This window comes from Anabrus simplex, chromosome 4 (assembly GCF_040414725.1).
Source record: "Anabrus simplex isolate iqAnaSimp1 chromosome 4, ASM4041472v1, whole genome shotgun sequence".
NCBI lineage: Eukaryota > Metazoa > Arthropoda > Insecta > Orthoptera > Tettigoniidae > Anabrus > Anabrus simplex.
Genome location: NC_090268.1, coordinates 83,653,105 through 83,671,559, shown reverse-complemented (window position 1 = coordinate 83,671,559; position 18,455 = coordinate 83,653,105). Strand labels below are relative to the sequence as shown.

The 18,455-nt window shown below is 40.9% G+C and overlaps 2 protein-coding genes across 5 annotated transcripts in view; one reads left to right on the top strand and one right to left on the bottom strand.

Annotated features, from left to right (window-relative positions):
* Window positions 1-15,829, bottom strand: part of LOC136871654 (CDK5 and ABL1 enzyme substrate 2) — a 177,560-nt gene extending 161,731 nt beyond the window's left edge. For both annotated transcript variants that reach the window (XM_067145134.2, XM_067145135.2), the window contains exon 1: window positions 15,201-15,829. In XM_067145134.2, coding sequence (XP_067001235.1) covers window positions 15,201-15,640 — 440 coding nt within the window. In that variant the 5' untranslated portion in view covers window positions 15,641-15,829. The remainder of the gene's footprint in view (window positions 1-15,200) is intronic.
* A 200-nt stretch (window positions 15,830-16,029) lies between these two features.
* LOC136872427 (E3 ubiquitin-protein ligase MIB1) overlaps window positions 16,030-18,455 on the top strand; it is a 381,779-nt gene continuing 379,353 nt past the window's right edge. For all 3 annotated transcript variants that reach the window (XM_067146242.2, XM_067146243.2, XM_067146245.2), the window contains exons 1-2: window positions 16,030-16,232; window positions 16,324-16,465. In XM_067146242.2, coding sequence (XP_067002343.1) covers window positions 16,131-16,232; window positions 16,324-16,465 — 244 coding nt within the window. In that variant the 5' untranslated portion in view covers window positions 16,030-16,130. The remainder of the gene's footprint in view (window positions 16,233-16,323; window positions 16,466-18,455) is intronic.

Below are 18,455 nucleotides of genomic sequence, written 5' to 3'. Positions count from 1 at the left end.
GAAAGCGGCAAGAAGAATGCTTCGCATAGCACAACACAATAATAATACACGCTGTTCTACTGTATACATAACTCGTTCAAATACGTCAGACTCGTGTTGGTAGATTTACTGGCGCGTAAAAGAACTCATGCGGGACTAAATTCTGACACCTCGGTGTCTCCGAAAACCGTAAAAAAGTGCAGGGACTTTTTTTCAGCTCGCTCCGCAGCACCATTCTCAGCAGGGCACGGCTGGCGGAATGACAGTCCGTCGCTAGCCGGTATAATTCGCGCTTTTCCTGCCCACTACATCGCGGCAATTCACACTTATAGAAAGCCATTTCTAAAGAAACTATTAGCCTAACCTACCTGGCATTACATTTGATGTTCAAAAAGTTATCCCTCAGCTGTCAAACACGCCTGACACCTCGTAAAAAGGTCTGCAGAGACTCTGCGAATCTCAGCCCGTGTGATGTTCGAAATAAATTGTGCAATGTTCTCTTGTAGTGTTCTCTTGTGTGAGGGTTGTTCACATACACTTTTCCTTTCAGCATCACCCACGGGTAATAATCACAGGGATTTAAATCAGGAGATCTAGGGGATAATTAACCACACGATCTTCGAAAACTTCCCGTATTACCTCCATAAACCGATTAGCAGTGTGTGCCGACGCATTATCTTGCATGAAGTAACCATTGCTCCTTTCTTCTTCCGTCAGCTCTTAAAAGAATGATCTGAGAATGAGGTCTATATATCGATCAGCATTTATTGTTTCACGGAAAATATAGGCCCTATAATTCTGCGAGTACTTACTGCGCACCAAACTCCTATCTTTACATCATGAAGTGGACGGACATCCAGCTGGTGGGGATCTTCTCCACACCAGTAGCGACTGTTTTGACTATTTACATAGTCACTATGAAATAAAAGTTCTGGGTCAACATACCCATCAAGAACTGACAGAAGCAACCATTACAATACCGAACCCTAGAGAAAACTGTCAGGTCCTCTTAAATGTTGGGCAGGGGTGGGTTTGTACGGTTTGGCTTTTAACAGTTTTGTTGCTTTGTAGGCAGAAGATAATGACACATTAGCTTGTACGGCGAGACGCGACAAGGATTTTGTTGGAGTTCTTTCCAAGCACGCTCCTATTTCGTCAAGTTTTTCCTCTGTTAAAACGGTTCGTCTCCGCGTGATTTATTGTTGAGAATGGACCCGGTTGTGCGGAACTTCTTTACTAATTTACGTACCGTACTCCTATAGGGAGGAAGGATGCCAGAAAATATGCGAATGAATCGAAAGCGGCACTCTGTTTAAGAAGAATGCTTCGCATAGCACAGCACAATGAATACACGCTGTTCTATTGTATACATCACTCGTTAAACACACGATAACTTTTGTATCACTACAAAAACTACACTATTTTAAAGGGAACATATTGAACACGCTACCAATACCACAGGTGTTAAACTAAACTATTGTTATCGATACCGTACTGCATTAGATCATTTTAGCCGGCCATGAAGCAATTTCTCGGCAAATGAGTCACTCGGCCGCGCTATCACCTTCTGTGCACGTTCCCCTGACACACGGAGCGAGCTAAAAAAAAAAAAAAAGACCCTGTAGGTTAGTGCGACGCAAAAGCAAATATTATTTCTGTTACGATGTTTTGTGGACCGGCAGAGGTGAAAGAAGGTGCTGGGATGAATAGGTCTCAACTTCCGAAATTAAAGTTAATTTAAAATTTAACAAAGGTTATATTTTCTTTTCAAGATCAAGAAATAACAAGTATAACAGGTACTCAGTAGCATATCAACAAATTAAGAATGTACAATTGCAATTTGTAAATGGATTTGGGCTTCGAGCCCCCAGACACGCAATCCTTGAGCAATGAGCCCAACTTTACCTTATGTACAAAGTTCAACAAAGGGGCAGAAAACCCCAATCATGCCAAGGAGCACTAGCTCCCAATTACCCAGTTAAGCCTGCTCGAGGCACACAGAAACCAAATTTAAGAAAGAGCAACCCGCTCTCAAAGTTCAAGCCTATTCAAAGGCCACACCAAACTCCACCTTCAAGCTGCCCTCCAGGCACACAAGAACAGGGGTAAAAATACCCAACCTACTGAGGCCTATTCAGTAAAGAAACAGGACAATTACATGGCCCCAAAATACCAACTTGAGTGGAGGCGTAACTTGCACTCCTAATACACTTTTTTAAAACTTACTTGGCACTAGGCCGCTTATGCAAGGGCTAATCCCATACTACGGAGGTGACACGATAGGAAAACTTTATTACATTACGAAGAGAAGGAAAACGGTTATGAAAACGTAGTCACCTCAAAACAAAGTGAGTGGGAGCTCGAGAGGGTTAAGCACTCTCTATCCCAATTTGTAGTTAAAGAGACGGAATTTAGAACAAGTGTCTTTTACATTTTAAAGGAAAGTTACATGATAAAAGTTTCGAACCTTCCCCGAGGGTTAAACTGCTGAGCTAGCAAGAAATTAAGTTATAAAATGGCCATTACCTGATGGAAGAACTGCTGCCCGAAGGAAGAGGCGCTTCCCGCCCCCTGCTACATAATCACACACGGATAGATGTTACTGAAGTGGCCCGGAGACCAGAAAATCAGCAGTTTAAATACCCTCGTGGAACATTCGAGACCTTTCAAGAATGAGAACCCACACCCCCCTCAATTTTATTGGGTAGCATAAAGCAACATCTCCATATCGGAGAAGACATACGTTATTGGTCAAAAACTAATTAGAGAAATTCGGGATTGGCTAAATTCAAAACAAGCGGAAAGAGATGGGTTATACTGCCAACCCAAAAAATAACTGAAAGAAATTTAACAAAGAACAAACTTATGACTACAAAATTTCTTTTAAAAAAAAGTTCCTTCACTTCGCACTAGGGTGCACAATTGTAGTTCTTAAGTAGTGCCATCTAGAAGAGAATGTTCACACTTCTCACTACAGAGAAAACAAAAACGAATCGAAACTGACATAGTTCAGAACACTTCAAAATTTACAGTAGGGACATCTTCTGAGAAATCTTAGAATTAATGTGGTTGTTAAAGTTCAGGCTTCCTCCAGTGGAGGAGTTTCAACTGGCGCCATGTTTGAATTAGTGGCGTGGAGGTGTACCGCCCGGTACAATTTCAAAGACAAACATTCATCCTCAATAGTGGTAAATATTCTCAAGTTCTTGGCGCACATTTCCACGCGTTTGTCAGCTATCACATTTTTTACATTTTCATTAAAAAAAAATATCGACTGTGGTAAGTTTTGGTCAAATTTGCAAACATGTCGTAACATACCTGAGAGTCCTGAATGTGTGCTTAATAGCTTTTTACAAGAACTGCATTGCGAGGAACCTACTGGCTTATTTGATAATGCTCGTAAACACATGTAAATGTTTCCAACGCTGGAATTGAGCCCTCTTTCTAGTATAAATCAACCACTTTCTAATCACTCCTCGATTTCCGTTACAGATGGTTTGTGTATTTTGCTGATGCTTTCACCGCTAACAATAAATTAGATGCGGTGAACGAAATACGTAGCTACACTAACACGTAGCAGCACACGCAGTCCACACTGGTCCCGCGAATTTGGCAGGTTTAAGGAACCCAGGTTTGGTGGCTATGGCTTGTACATACATCCTAAGCACAGAAATGGTGTCCCGATATGAACAAAGCAACCTCCTCGCTTAACGCATCGCTGCAGGTAGATGACATTCGAGTAGAACAGATAAAGAAATTTGGGCCTAAAACCAAAGAATGGGTTCTGCAACTCTTCAATAGATGTGTGAGCAGAGGTCAGATACCAAAGACATGGCGAAAAAGTAGAGTAATTGCTTTGCTCAAACCTGGCAAGGAAGGAAATCATCCTAAAGACTTCAGACCTGTTACCCTTTTGTGTCATCTATATAAATTACTGGAAAGGATGATCCTAAATCGCATTCAACCCATGACTGACCCTCTCCTCATACCACAACAAGCTGGATTTCGTCCGGGTAAGAGCTGCACTGAACAACTACTGAATCTTACACAATTCGTTGAGGATGGCTTTGAAAGACACAAGGTGACAGGTATAGTCTTTGTAGATTTGACTGCAGCGTATGACACCGTCAACCATCAACTTCTGTTAGTTAAAGTCTACAATCTGACCAAGGATATTAAGATAACCAGATTTATCGCAACCCTTCTTCAGAACCGTAGGTTTTTTGTGGACTTCCAAGGACAGCGCAGTGGAGGACACAAAGAAACGATTTACCTCAAGGAAGTGTGCTGGCACCAATCCTCTTTAATATATACACGAATGACCAGCCGGTAGCTCCAAATAGCAGAAGTTTCTTGTATGCTGATGATCTTGCTCTGGCAACACAATGTACAGACTTTGAGACAGTGGAAAGGAATCTAACCATCGCCCTCGAAAGTTTGTCATCCTATTACAAGGCAAACCAGTTAAGGCCTAACCCTATGAATGGTATAGTGATGCATGTATAGCTATACACACACTGCGCCTTCAGCATAACCCGTTCACTCCCTTCCCCTCCTTTTCGGTACTAGAGTGGGGCAGTGTTAATTGTTTATGTGGGGATACCATTTCTGTGCTTGCGTGTACACTCAGTACGCGAGCACTCTTGTTTTGCTGACACTCAAGCTAAGCTGCTCTGCTTCCTGCAGAAGTGTCTGGGAAAAGCAAGTCTGAAATAGAATTTGTACCCCTTTGGATGCGACTGGATGTGCGAAGCGAAGTGAAAGCAAGACCTGTCATTCAAGATTATCGCCCGTACCAGGTAATATGAGCGAGCCGGATTATCTTCTATGAAGAAGGCAGAGACGTTGTAAAACAGCTACTAATCAGGGAACTGTCTTCATTAATTTTCAAATATATAGTGCCTGAATACTGAAGCACCCAGAAGAAAGGGTCGGCTGTCAATGTCACTTTGTACACGTACACAACATGACTACAGTTGCAATTCTCTGGGACAGGTGGAACGTCCACCAGAATGCATTAGTCTTGTTTGTTCCTAGTGCTGTTACCGGGCCTGGTAGGATATATAAGGGGCGTAATTAGCGTCAGATGTTACGTGATCACTGTGAAGGACACAAAGATACCACGTACTCGCGTGAGACAGCGTTATCAGCATCTGATAAGAGTTTGAAAGGGGCCTCATTGTGGGTGTTCATTTGGCCGGCTGGACGAATCATGCAATATCCAGATTTGTGGAGTATTAGGATGTGACAGTGACCCGATGTTGGGCTGCATGGCAAGGTGAGGGTAAGCATACTCGTCGTCAAGGTTCCGGTCGACCGTGTCAGATCACAAGGGAGGATCGCCGTATTGTGTACCAAGCACATCGGAACCCCTTCACATCTGCACCTGCCATCCGAGAAAAAGTAATGGACTCCCTGTAACATCCCGCACTATTGGTCGCAGATTAGCAGCAACCGAACTAGGGAATTACCGTCCCATGCGCAGGCTGCTGTTAACACCACAACACAAACAGCTGCATGTGAAAAGGATGGACTGCTGATGAATGGCGTCGGATTTTGTTCAGCGATGAATCGCGGTTCAGTACTATACCGGATGACCATCATTTGCGAGTATGGCGGCGACCTGCGGAGAGGTACCATTCTTTCAATGTTTTGAAGAGGCACAGCGTTGTTACTACTGGCGTCATGGTGTTGGGAGCCGTCGGGTACGACTTCTGGTCACGGATGGTGGTGATTGAGGGAACTCTGACGGCACAACGGTATATCACGGACATCCTGCGTAGTTATGTGTTACCACTCATACAACAGTATCGTGGTGCCATTTTTCAACAGGACAATGCTCGTTCACACGCGGCACGTGTGTATGAGCTGTCTGCGTGATGTATGAGGTACTCCCGTGGCCAGCAAGATCCCCAGATCTTTCCCCGATAGAACATGTGTGGGGCCAGCTCGGACGTAAACTCAGTCCCAGTGCCAGTATCCAGGATATCAAGGACCAGTTACGACAGTTGTGGGCCAGCTTACCTCAGGACAGGGTACAACGACTTTATGACACCCTTCCTAACCGAATCAGTGCATGCATCCAGGCCGGAGAGAGTGCAATGTCATACTGATAAGTGGGCTCGTACTGCTAAGTTCCTTGTAAATTTGACACGATTTTTTAATCACTGAAATAACATTACATACCTTCTCAACACGTGAAGTTTCATTTCGTTTCCTTCTCCCCTTCTGGGTGCTTAAACTCTTTTGTCAGGGAGAGTCATTTTGTGTGTATTAACAGGGTCAACTTACATTAAGTTAGCCTGATAAAACAGGCATTGTTTTATTTGTAACAATAATAATGCCACCGTATGGTCTCAGTTACCGAGTTACAGACCTGAAGTGGTGGCGTCTAGGCGGCCTGCCTAATTATTCTGACATTCCGACTGAGCTGCTTTCTAGCAACGAAAGCGGAATCCTACTAGGCGGTTCCTATGGCCGAGTTAATTTTGTCGGGTGACAATGGATTCGCCAGCAGAATCTTTAAACATTCCAACAACAACAACTACATGAAGTGCCCAGATTTTCGAGCGCCCTTCAAACATTGATCTCAGCTGGAACCAAACCCGCGAACATGGAATTATAAGTCGGACACTTTACGACTGATTCACCAAGGAAGCTAGAAATCTAAGGATGGGACGTGATAGCTCTCACCTAAAACGCAATACGAATCTACGTGGAATTTTCGAAAAGTTACGTCCCTGTCTTTTGGATTCCAGGTCAAAGTGAAGTTCCCGTGGCTATAGTTATATCAACAGCCGCGTAAAATTGCAAACTTGCTTGTTTTTGCTTAGATCATAAACAAAGCAGTTTTATTCATTTAACGTACATCTCGATGCTATTCAAAGGTTTCTGAAAGTAGCTCTTTTCTTTTCAAGAAAAATATTCTCACCACACTACCCTTTCCAGAATTTTCGTCAATAACTGTTGCTTTCTTCAAACTTGTAGGCCTACTGGTGGAACCTAAATATGTGTCTGAGCCTCTCAACCCGGCTAAATGAATGGATGTAAAATAAATTTCTTCAAACTTGTAGGCCTACTGGTGGAACCTAATTATGTGTCTGAGCCTCTCAACCCGGCTAAATGAATGGATGTAAAATAAATAACATAAACATTATTTGTATTATTAATAACCACATCAGTTTTAATTGAAATAGCCGGGCTGAATGGCTCAGATGGTAGGTGTCCTTCTGAGCCCAAATTGGCAGGCTCGATCCTGGCTTAGTCCGGTGGTACTTGAAGGTACTCAAATACGTCAGCTTTGTGTCGGTAAATTTACCGACAAAAGAACTCCTGTGGGACAACATTCCGGCACCCCGGCGACTTCGGAAGTAATCAAAGGGGCGTAAAACTAGTAACATTATCGTCGGTATTTATTATTAATTGAAATAAACACACAGTTTTCAACATGTGATATATGCCTATATTAATTTTATGCTTTCATGGTTTGGAACACGATACGTGACAGCTTTGGACTGTTGTTGACATGTAAGTTGCCTCTCTAGCCATGGTGCACCAACTACCAAACCTTTCAATATTTCAGTATTTTCAGGTACTACGAACATTTTCATAGATATGTCATCCTGATGTTGAAAAATTATTGACTACAGTATAATAACCATAATCCGCCTATTACAATAAATCTACTTGACCTGATTCCAGCCAAATGTCTCAACCAGTATCCAGGTTTAGCAAAAGATGTGTCAAGTCATTTATACCAATACCTACCATGAAACTTCAGTCACATATCCAATGTGCCATGAGAAGACCACATGCAAACCATTATCTGCCTGTTACCATTGCAAGGTCCTAGGAAAGTAATACTAGCCACTCACTGTGGGCAAGCCAGCAGTGAACAGTGAGCAGAAAAGCAAGGGTCAAGATCAGTAATACAAGCGGACTCCACTCCACACAGCTCGCCAGTAAGGCAGGAATGGCCAGCTAAGACCAGTTATCTGGCCATGTAGGACTCCAGCTTTAATTTAATTTGCAGTGGAAAAGGGCAGGTCTTGCAGGGAAAACACATTGGTTATATCGCATGAAGGGTGTGACACTGCCTTTATAGGAATAAAACCAATGATGAGGCTGTCAAAAACCTCTGAAGTGGTTATGAATTATTAGATAATATTACAAATAAAAACAAGAAAAAAACAGGAATCTCACAGAATACTCCTGTCGCCATAAGACCTATCTGTGATGGTGCAACGTAAAACAAATAGCCAAAAAATAATAATAATAATAATAATAATTTAAAAAAAAATACTCCTTGAGCCCTCCAAACATCAAGATTTGAATACGGTAGAGATATTGGTCAGATAGGGTGGTATCCGACATTCTGAACCAAACTGGGGTCGTTTCAAAATAGGTACTAGAAAGAACTTGTTAACTATCATTAACCATTTCAGGAGCAGAGCCATCAGGCTAAGATTGATTCTCCTTGTTTTACAAATCATTTTCATATGTGATTGGAAATTTCTCTTAGCATACTCTATTTAGGTGCTTTGTCTTTAAACAACATTTATAATCACTACCTTTATTCCACAGTAGAATAACACCCACGGTATCCCCTGCCTGTTGGTGGGGGCAGTACTACCACTTCTACATAATACCGACTTTTAAATTTTTCTTGAAAGAAAAACACGTAACTACATTACATTTTTTCCTTACCCTGTGAGCTGGGGGGGGGGGGCAGGTGCCATTGCTACCTCACATATCTTTACCACCTCAAGTTGAATTTTTCACATTCATTTGAGAGTGAATTACAACCGTACATAAAATAGTAACTGTCGCACCTGGTATCCACTAATTGTCAATCAGATAACACCACAAGCCTATCATGTCCTCTAGACACCCTAGAGTAGGTACTGGTTTTTTTTTTTTTTTTTTTTTTTCAATTTGCTTTTATGTTACACAGACACATATAGGTCTTATGGCTACAAAGGGATAGAAGTTAGAAGGAAGCGGTCGTGTCTTCAATTACTGTACAACCCCAGCACCGGTACAGTTCGCGATTTCTCAGAATAAATTCTAGCAATTCTAACAGTTAATGTTTTCATAATTTATAAACTAGCAAGGTAACATAATATGCAAGAGAAAAAGAAAATAATGCCTGCTATCATGATATAGATGTTGAAATATTTGTTCCGAATGAGTAAATTTATAATACCAATATAAATGGTCCGTTATTGGACATTATAAATTTTCCATCTAACTCATTCCTGGTTGCCAGCGTTTCGCCCCCGTGTCCTAGGCTGGGCTCATCAGTTGGTACCTAGCACACCTACCAAGATGCTGGCTAGTGCATACCATAGGGAAACAACATCTATATCATCTGATGGCAAAGCAGGCATCAATTTTTAATAATGAGACAAAGTCCCTCATAGTGCATTGGCACTGCCGGTGGCTACAATTAGCCTATGCAGTGGCCTCCACGGTATGCACTAGCCAGCATCTTGGTAAGTGTGCCAGGTACCAACTGATGAGCCCAGCCTAGCACACAGGGGCGTAACGCTGGCAACCAGGAATGAGTTAGCTGGAAAATTTATAATGTCCAATAACGGACCATTTATATTGGCCTGCTATCATGTCTAACAAGACCACGATCATGCTGAACTCAGAGGAGCAGGCAGTTAGTTGTCCTTCTGTTCTCAGCTGATGATGACGGCATTCAAGATGAGTTCAAATGCAACTCCTTTTTTGAAATTTTATTTTTTATTTTATAAGTTGCTTTACGTCGCACCGATAAAGATAGGTCTTATAGTGACGATGGGTCAGGGAAGGGCTACGAGTGGGAAGGAAGCGACCGTGGCGTTAATTAAGGTACAGCCCCATCATTTGCCTGGTTAGAAAATGGGAAACCACAGAAAACCATCTTCAGGGCTGCCGACAGTGGGGTTCGAACCCACTATTTCCCGAATACTGGCCACATTTAAGCGACTGCAGCCATCGAGTATCATGTGACTTTTGTACCATTGGCTTACCGCATTCTAGAACTCCTGCAGAACTGAATTTCAACACCCTGATACCACAATCAATCAATCCTCCCTGATCTCCATTTACGGCACTCACCTAGGTGGCCGATTCCCTATCAATTATTTACACAGTCTTTTCTTAAATGAATTCAAAGATCTTGGAAATTTAACAAACATTTCCCTTGATGACTTATCCCAATCACTAATTTTTCTGCCCATAAATGGATATTTGCCCCAATTTGTTCTCTTGAATTCACACTTCATCTTCATATTATGCACTAGCCAGCATCTTGGTAAGTGTGCCAGGTACCAACTGATGAGCCCAGCCTAGCACACAGGGGCGTAACGCTGGCAACCAGGAATGAGTTAGCTGGAAAATTTATAATGTCCAATAACGGACCATTTATATTGGCCTGCTATCATGTCTAACAAGACATGATGGGTCCTACCTTTAAAAGCTACACTAAAGCTTATTCATCTACTAATGTCATTCCACACCATCTTTCCACTGAAATGAAATGGCATATGCCTTTTAGTGCCGGGAGTGTCCGAGGGCGTGTTCGGCTCGCCAGGTGCAGGACTTTTGATGTGAAGCCTGTAGGCGACCTGCGCGTCGTGATGAGGATGAAATGATGATGATGATGAAGACAACACATACACCCAGTCCCCGTGCTAGCGAAATTAACCAATGATGGTTAAAATTCCCGACCCTGACGGGAATCAAACCCGGGACCCCTGTGACCAAAGGACTGACAGCTCGGAACATCCTACTTGTCAGGCTATCAGATGATATAGATACAGATTCCCTTAGGGAACCTTAAGTATTTTCCCGAAGGAGTAAATTTATAAAATCAATATGATGGGTCCGTTACTGGACATTATACATTTTTCAGGCTAACAGATTCCTGTTGCCAGCATTTATATTGGTATTATAAATTTATTCATTGGAGACAAATAATTCAGGTTCCCCAAGAGTATCTAGGCCTATATCACCTGATAGCCAGGCAATCTTCAACTTTTTCATAAGAGACAAAGTCCCCCATAGTGCACTGGCACTGCCGGCAGCTCCAAATAGTCTATGCAGTGGCCTCCACGGTCTGCACTAGCCACACAACTGACGAGCCCAAATTAGCACACTGAGGCGAAACGCTGGCAACAGGAATGTGTTAGCCTGAAAATTTATAGCACAGGAATGTGTTAGCCTGAAAATTTATAATGTGCAATAACAGACCCATTATACTGGCATTACATCCTGCTTAGTCGAGCAGCTCATCTCCTTACTCCCAAGTTTTCCGGGCCCTAAGTTTGTAACATTTTCGTTACTCTTTTGTCGGAAATCATCCAGAACAAATCATGCTGCTGTCATTTGGACATTTCCCAGTTCTTGTATCAAGTAATCCTGATGTGGGTTCCATACACTTTATTCTAACTGAAGTCTTACCAGAGACTATACCCCTTCTCCTTTACATCGTAACTACAACCTCTAAATACCCTTGTTAATGTAAATATATAAGACTAAGCAGAGCTAAACAACCACTCCAGAACCAACCTACTCTATGTGGAATCCAACTGCCGACTTCTAACTCCATCAGACTGCTCGGTATTCACATTACGGACAATCTGAAATGGAATAAACACGTGGAGGAAGTGAGGTGTAAGGCATACCGGGCGCAAGGTTTCGTCCGTAGATGTCTCTCGGGAGGAAGATGTAAAGCCCTACGAACGGCTTATATTTCCCTTGTGCAGCCCATACTATAATATGGCCTTCCTTCCTGGCATCCAACTACAACGGAAAATATGAGGAAACTAGAAGGTATCCAGCGACGAGCAGAACGTTTAATTAACAAACACATCCCCTTAAACACAGCTAGGTCATTGCCACCAGTGAACTCGTTATGTACACAAATAGATGTAGCCTTCCTTAGGAAATCCCTGACAGATAACACACACCCCTCCCCTTTCCACCGCCTGCAGCTCAATTACTGCTCTGTTAAAAGAGGCCAAGGAGTTACTCTTGTCCCTCCCTTCGCTAGAACAACCTCATATTTAAATGGGTTTTACTCAAGGGCTGCTCGTACGTGGAACCTTATACCATCTGAGGTAAAGCTACTTTCCTCTTCCTCACTTCCTCCGCGAAGTAAAGAAAATGTATATGTAAATATAAACCTATATGTGATGTATATAACTTGTATAAATTAGAATTGCAAGAAGGATGCATGCAAGTACAGGTGTATGTGGGCGAATGTGTATGCGTGCGCGTGTGTGAGTGGTTGTGAATGAGTGTGTATACAGGGGTCTGAGTGAGAGTATAAATGGCTGGGTGTTCTTACTCTAATATTTTCAGAATAAATAAAGATAATTATTATTCTAAGGGTACAGTGTTTGTAGTGTAAATAGGCCTATGCAAATTTAAAATTGTCTACATAAGTTTGTATGTAATATTCAGTAGAGTTTATGTACACATGTGGAGATAGAGGCACTTCCGTGTATGTGGGGCTTGCCCTTTCTCCATCTACCACCCCGAAATTGTACATGTACAATTTAAGGAAAATAAATAATAATAATAATAATAATAATAATAATAATAATAATAATAATAATAATAATAATAATAATAATAATAATAATCTAATGTAGCTTTCTCAATGAAGATCCTTCCTTGTACCGTATTAATACCAAAGTACTTACAGTGATCTTCGTGAGGTACTTTTACCCCTTCAGCACAGTAATTAAAAAACAGAGGCTATTTCCTCTTTGTGAAACTTAAAACCTGACTTTTCATCCTGTTTTCATCATGCCATTCTCTGCTGTCCATCACCACAACTACATATGATCTTTATAGAGATGTTCACAATCCTGTAACTTAGGCCATATTTTGTATTCTATACAATATAACACCATCTTGAAAAAAGCTTTATGTGATTCCAGTTCTTTACTCATATCATTTATATACATAACAAAGCATAAGGTCCAATAATATTGTCTTGTGGGAACCCCTATTAATTATTAGAGGAACTCAGAGTTCTATTTTGTAGAAATTATACACCCGTTCAACCACTGCTAGTCCAATAGCCCTCGTTTTCATCAGCAGTCTCCCATGATCTACCCTATCAGAAGTCTTGAGGTAAGTTAACAGCGATATAATCCATTTAAACTCCTGAATCTAAAATATCTGCTATACGGTATCTTGCTACAAACTGAGACTCACTGGAACGACTTTTCTGAAATCTGAACTGCCTTCTATCAAAGCAATTAGTCATTTTGGAAACACGTCTAATATAATGAGAAAAATGCTTTCCCAGAGCTTCCATGCAACACATAGCAAGCTGACTGGCCTGTAATCATCTGCTTTATGTTTATCACGCTTTTCTTTGTACAGTGGGACTACTACAGCAACGCTCCATTCATTTGGCATAGCTCCTTCATGCAAACTAATTAAATAGCCTAAATATTTTAGATATGGGACTATCCGCCTGTTGCCATTTCTTGATGGATGCAGTATTTTTTTTATCTGTCTCTTGGCACAGGCCAGAGCAAAGTGTAGCTTCCAACGAAGTCCCAATCTCATCCATGGCTGTGACAATATGGAAGCTGCTGGGGTATGGGTGGTGCTGAGTAATGACATTTGGAGCACAACTAGTGTTTGAGTGTTATGAAAGGTGTTGCTCATAGGATCAGTCGTGCTACAGTAGCACCTTCTGGTCCAGTGAGGAAAGCAATGGCAAACTACCTTACTCCTCATCTTGCCTAGTATGTCTCATTTGGGTTCTGCCATTAGTTTTTGCAGTTTCCCTATAACTGCATAGCCTTTGGTGGTGCTATTTGAGGATCCAACCAGCCTCTGGGCTGATGACCTAACAGACAGACACATGGCACTATATCCCAGCCTTCGTCCGCCTGGTGGCCATGATCGTTAAGGTGTGATGTCTAGGCCTATATGGTCTGACATCATCGTTAGCCACTTCTAGTCCCATTGTAAGAAATAAACTGCACTTCAATAAGGAACAAATATGAAATTTATACCTTATACATTGAGTCCCATTGGTCGAAAAAAATTTTACCAGCAGAATGTTGGCCAGCAGTGTAGAAGAGGTGATGGTATACAATTTCTAATCACTACTGTGTGCCAAAAGAGTGGATTTAATTCCAAACCTCTTCCCAGTGGTCATATGAAGCTATTGACGGTGATTCGTCCATCGGATTGAGACGTAAAGCTTTGAGCAGACCCCTTGGTGCCATTCGACAGGAGTAGGCTATTGTGCCGGCACCGGGTTTCACCCTCTCCCTTCCTACAATCATATATCACATCATTCATTTCATCTTATTAACTCCTCTGATGAGGTTGTCAGGAAAGGCATCTGGTCATACATACAGCACTACGGTATATACCAGCCTTAGTATATCCCCAGAAATGTTATCAATCGCACGTATTTTTCTAGCTTTCAATTTTTGTATTTTATTTTGTATCTTGCTCTTAAAATTTACAGCAATTGAAGGCATGTTAAACAAATAACAAATATAATTTTTCTTAGTATTATTAAGAACATCATTAGGCTTTCTGAATTTAGTCTGATGGTACAGCACAGGAGTTTGGTTTCCTCTGTTACCAACCTAAGCAGTTGTTACTGTCAACCTTTCAGTTTTCTTCAATCAGTAGAGGGATGTTATAGGCTACTATGAGCATTGCTGACATGAAACAGGTGGGTGGGGAAATGACCATGCCATATTATACCGGTACTCAACTAAATAGGCTGATGATGAAAATTTTCATTCCGATTAAATTTATAATAAAATTAAACATGAAGGGAAGACCCGGCTAGTTATCGTATGATGAACGTATCCAAACACTCCCACTGTCAAGATCCAGTATTAGGCTACTACTATTATGAGAACAACATTAATAGAAAAAAATAGTCTGTTGCACCTCCCACTTCCAAATTCAACCCACAAATGTAGCGCTCAACATTCAATTTAAAGTTGCTACTAGTTTCACTGAAGGAAAGCATTTGAGTTACCAGTACTGGTTGTTTAGATACGACAATACACAGATCTGGGATAGCAACGTTCAATGGGAATTATACTAATTCTAAAATACATTCTTGTTTAAGAGAAAATAAGGCAATAACTTAATGATGAATATAACTTCTTGTCTGTAGGCCTATCTCAAATTTGTTACATTTCTAACAAAGATGAATTAGATAAATATCTTACCTTTCTCGGAATGGTGTTACAATATTACGCTGAGGAGGCTGATGTTCTTGATCCACTACCTTCTGGGGTGTGAGTGTTTCACTGGGGTTTGAATCTGAACTATTTGATTGATGATCTGGGGATTTACCATGAACAGGTGATCTCTGTAACCGCTTAGTCCGATGTTCAGTGACTGTACTTAAATTTATCTCCGGTTTGCTCACTATTTCTGCATCGTTTTGAGATTCACATTCATTACCTTCTTGATCCAAGGTACTTTCCACATTGCACTTAGTCACAGCACAATTCTTTGAAAATAAAGACAACTTAGTATCACGATGAGTACCATCAAGGGATATATTTGACAGGAATGTTAAAGCAGCAAGTCTTCTCCGCGAATGATTCCTTTTCATTGATGTTGACATTCTTGAAATCACCATGCAAATGATGAATATTTCCATTAACAGCGAATGTAAATTCACTAGCTGATACGTTACCCGGTTTACACCTCAAATATGTAATAAGTATCTCTTCAAGTCCTTGTAATCATTCACAATGTACAGAATCACAGTTCATACAACTACATAAAGACAATGTTTTATATTGATTTACCACGGCTCATCTCATGTTGATAAACTTAGAATGCTGAGAATTTCCTACGAAGACATGATCACTATGTCTTGACTCCAGAATATTATATTCCAGAATCGATAGTGATGTGACAGAACATTCACATATGATTATCCAAGTCGATATTTGTGTCGAGACCTCGTTTGTTTACAAGTAACCATGAGAGTCGGCGTGCTTCTTGGCGTGTGAGTAGTCTTTGCAAGCGAGTTACTTTGTAAATATGGAGGGCGTCCAAAGTGCAGGGCAGTCGTAATGTTGTAAACATTTCGAATTTACGCGGATAATGTAGTGTCATACTGCTATAAACTTATGACATAAATTATGGAAGGAGTTGCTGGTGCCGGGAACCGAACAACGAGATTTATGATGGAAGGTGTTGGGGCCCGTGTTATTAGAGGCCCCGATTGGAAATGGGGAAAACAGGTTAGAATTCTTAAAAGTCAATTTATTTCATTTGTAAGTCTTGTAAATGAATGATTATGTGTTCAAATTATGCTACTTTTACTGCTTTTAGGACGGAGGGGAAGGTCATGTTGGTACCGTTCGAAACTTTGAATCGCCAGAAGAAGTAGTGGTAGTGTGGGACAATGGGACTGCTGCCAATTACAGGTGTTCAGGAGCATATGACTTAAGGATTTTAGACAGTGCACCAACAGGTAAAGTGTACTGCTTAGATTGTAAATGCCCAAAGTATTTCAGAAACATATGGCAGTGCATTCAGCACATTGATACAGCATGTTTTTAGCACTTGGGCAGATAGCAAGGAAATATTTCTTCACTTTTAGAGTATCTGGCAGCTTAAGTTCATGTGCTAGAAGTTGGTGAAATTATTAGAGACATGCTCCAAATGCCCTTGGCTAATATATCACAATAAAGTGTAGTTTCAGTGGTAGATCATAATTTACTTTAAAGTACATTAATGAGTAAAGCAGACATCATAGCTATATTGACAATAATTTAACTTTTTATTCCAGCTATAATAGATACTTGTTAGGTGCTCATAACCTGTTCATACATTGTTTACATTACTTTGTTTGTTGGTGATCTTAATGGGCTTAGGGTGTCACATTTGTGTGACAGTAGCAGTTCTGTTAATGTTTATTCATGTAGTTTGACTTTATTGAAGCACAATTCCTTGTATTTGTATTCACTCTAGACTGGGGATTAGTGGAAAAGAGTTAGTGAGTGGAGCTCTGCCATTGTTGGTTTAATAATAGTCTAATAGTAGCAGTGTAATTTATGTTTACATATACGTCTGCATATTTAGATATTTAAATTGGTAATTAGACATATTTTGAAGTGAAATCGGGCTCTTGAATGATCACACTATCGGCTTATGTGGTGGAATCTGTTGGAAAAACTGATCGTCGTTAGTCTATGGTTAAACGTAAATGTCAATCCTGATGTGGTTGGACTGATTTACAAATGATTAACTGTGATTTTCCCTTCCTGTGAAGTTTACAGAATGTAGAAAGATATTAGACAAAATTCTAGTTTCTTAGGATATCTCAAGGTGGCAATCATCGTAACATTAAGACCTGTTACTGTTGACATTTAAGCGCTTCATTATTCTGGGTAGTCTGCAGCAAAAACCTGATCATAATTTTTGCAGCTCATTAGCATCTATATTACATATTGTGTGCTGCGTTATTCAGTGATCTCCTTACATCAAACTCAAGCAAGGCGTGCAGAGTGAACTGACATGAAGGACAGGCTGTATTCTTCTTCTCAAGGGACTAGCCAGGAGCTCATGGGGGGCGGGAGAGGACAGTAGCTTCTTTGTACTGTCCTCCATCAAATTAGGCTCGATCATTAGTATACTTAGTATGTGCAGTATAGTTCTGTATGTATGCGAATGAGAAAGCTGGTGATGCTCAATCAGTACTTCATACCAGTCTTAACCTATGGTATCGAAACCTGCACGCTCAGTAGGAAATACTCGTCAAGGTTGCAGGCATTGGTGGTGAAGTTCCTGAGGTCCACAAGGTCCACAAGGTCCACAATTCAAAAAACAAAACTCAACAGGTTAAGGAATGACATGGTTAGAAAGAAAGCTGGGATTGAAACATCTTTGTTACATGGTCAGCAAGCTCAGATTGAGGTAGTTTGGGAATGTAATGAGGATGGAGCAAATAAGGACAGCTTATGTTAACTTGGAGAGACATGTGGCAGGAAAATGGATGGTGGGAAGACCAAGTACCCACTGGATGGACATTCTAAAGATGGATATTGCAGATCGGGAAGGGCAGTAGAGGACGTCGTTAACAACAAGACATATCTCAATAAGACAGTGAGGTTTGCCAACAGTACCCAGGAAACTGGAACAGTAAAATGATGAGAATGATGATGATGATTATGCTAGTGAGGCATGTGATTTACGTGATGCACTCAATCATTGTGATTATAAAGTGCACAGTAACAATTATCCATCTTGGTTATGTACACCATTGAGCATTGAGTGTTTGTTGTTGGAAACATATATTTAAAAAAAATTTATATTATAGATGTGTGCAGAAGTATTGCAAATGATTTCCAGAAAATTCTGTACCATCAGAACCATATGTATTTCTCACACACTTTTTAGTGATAGATGGACACCCTATTGCTGAATCGGTCGACCTCGGCAATTTTCGAGATTCGCAGTGG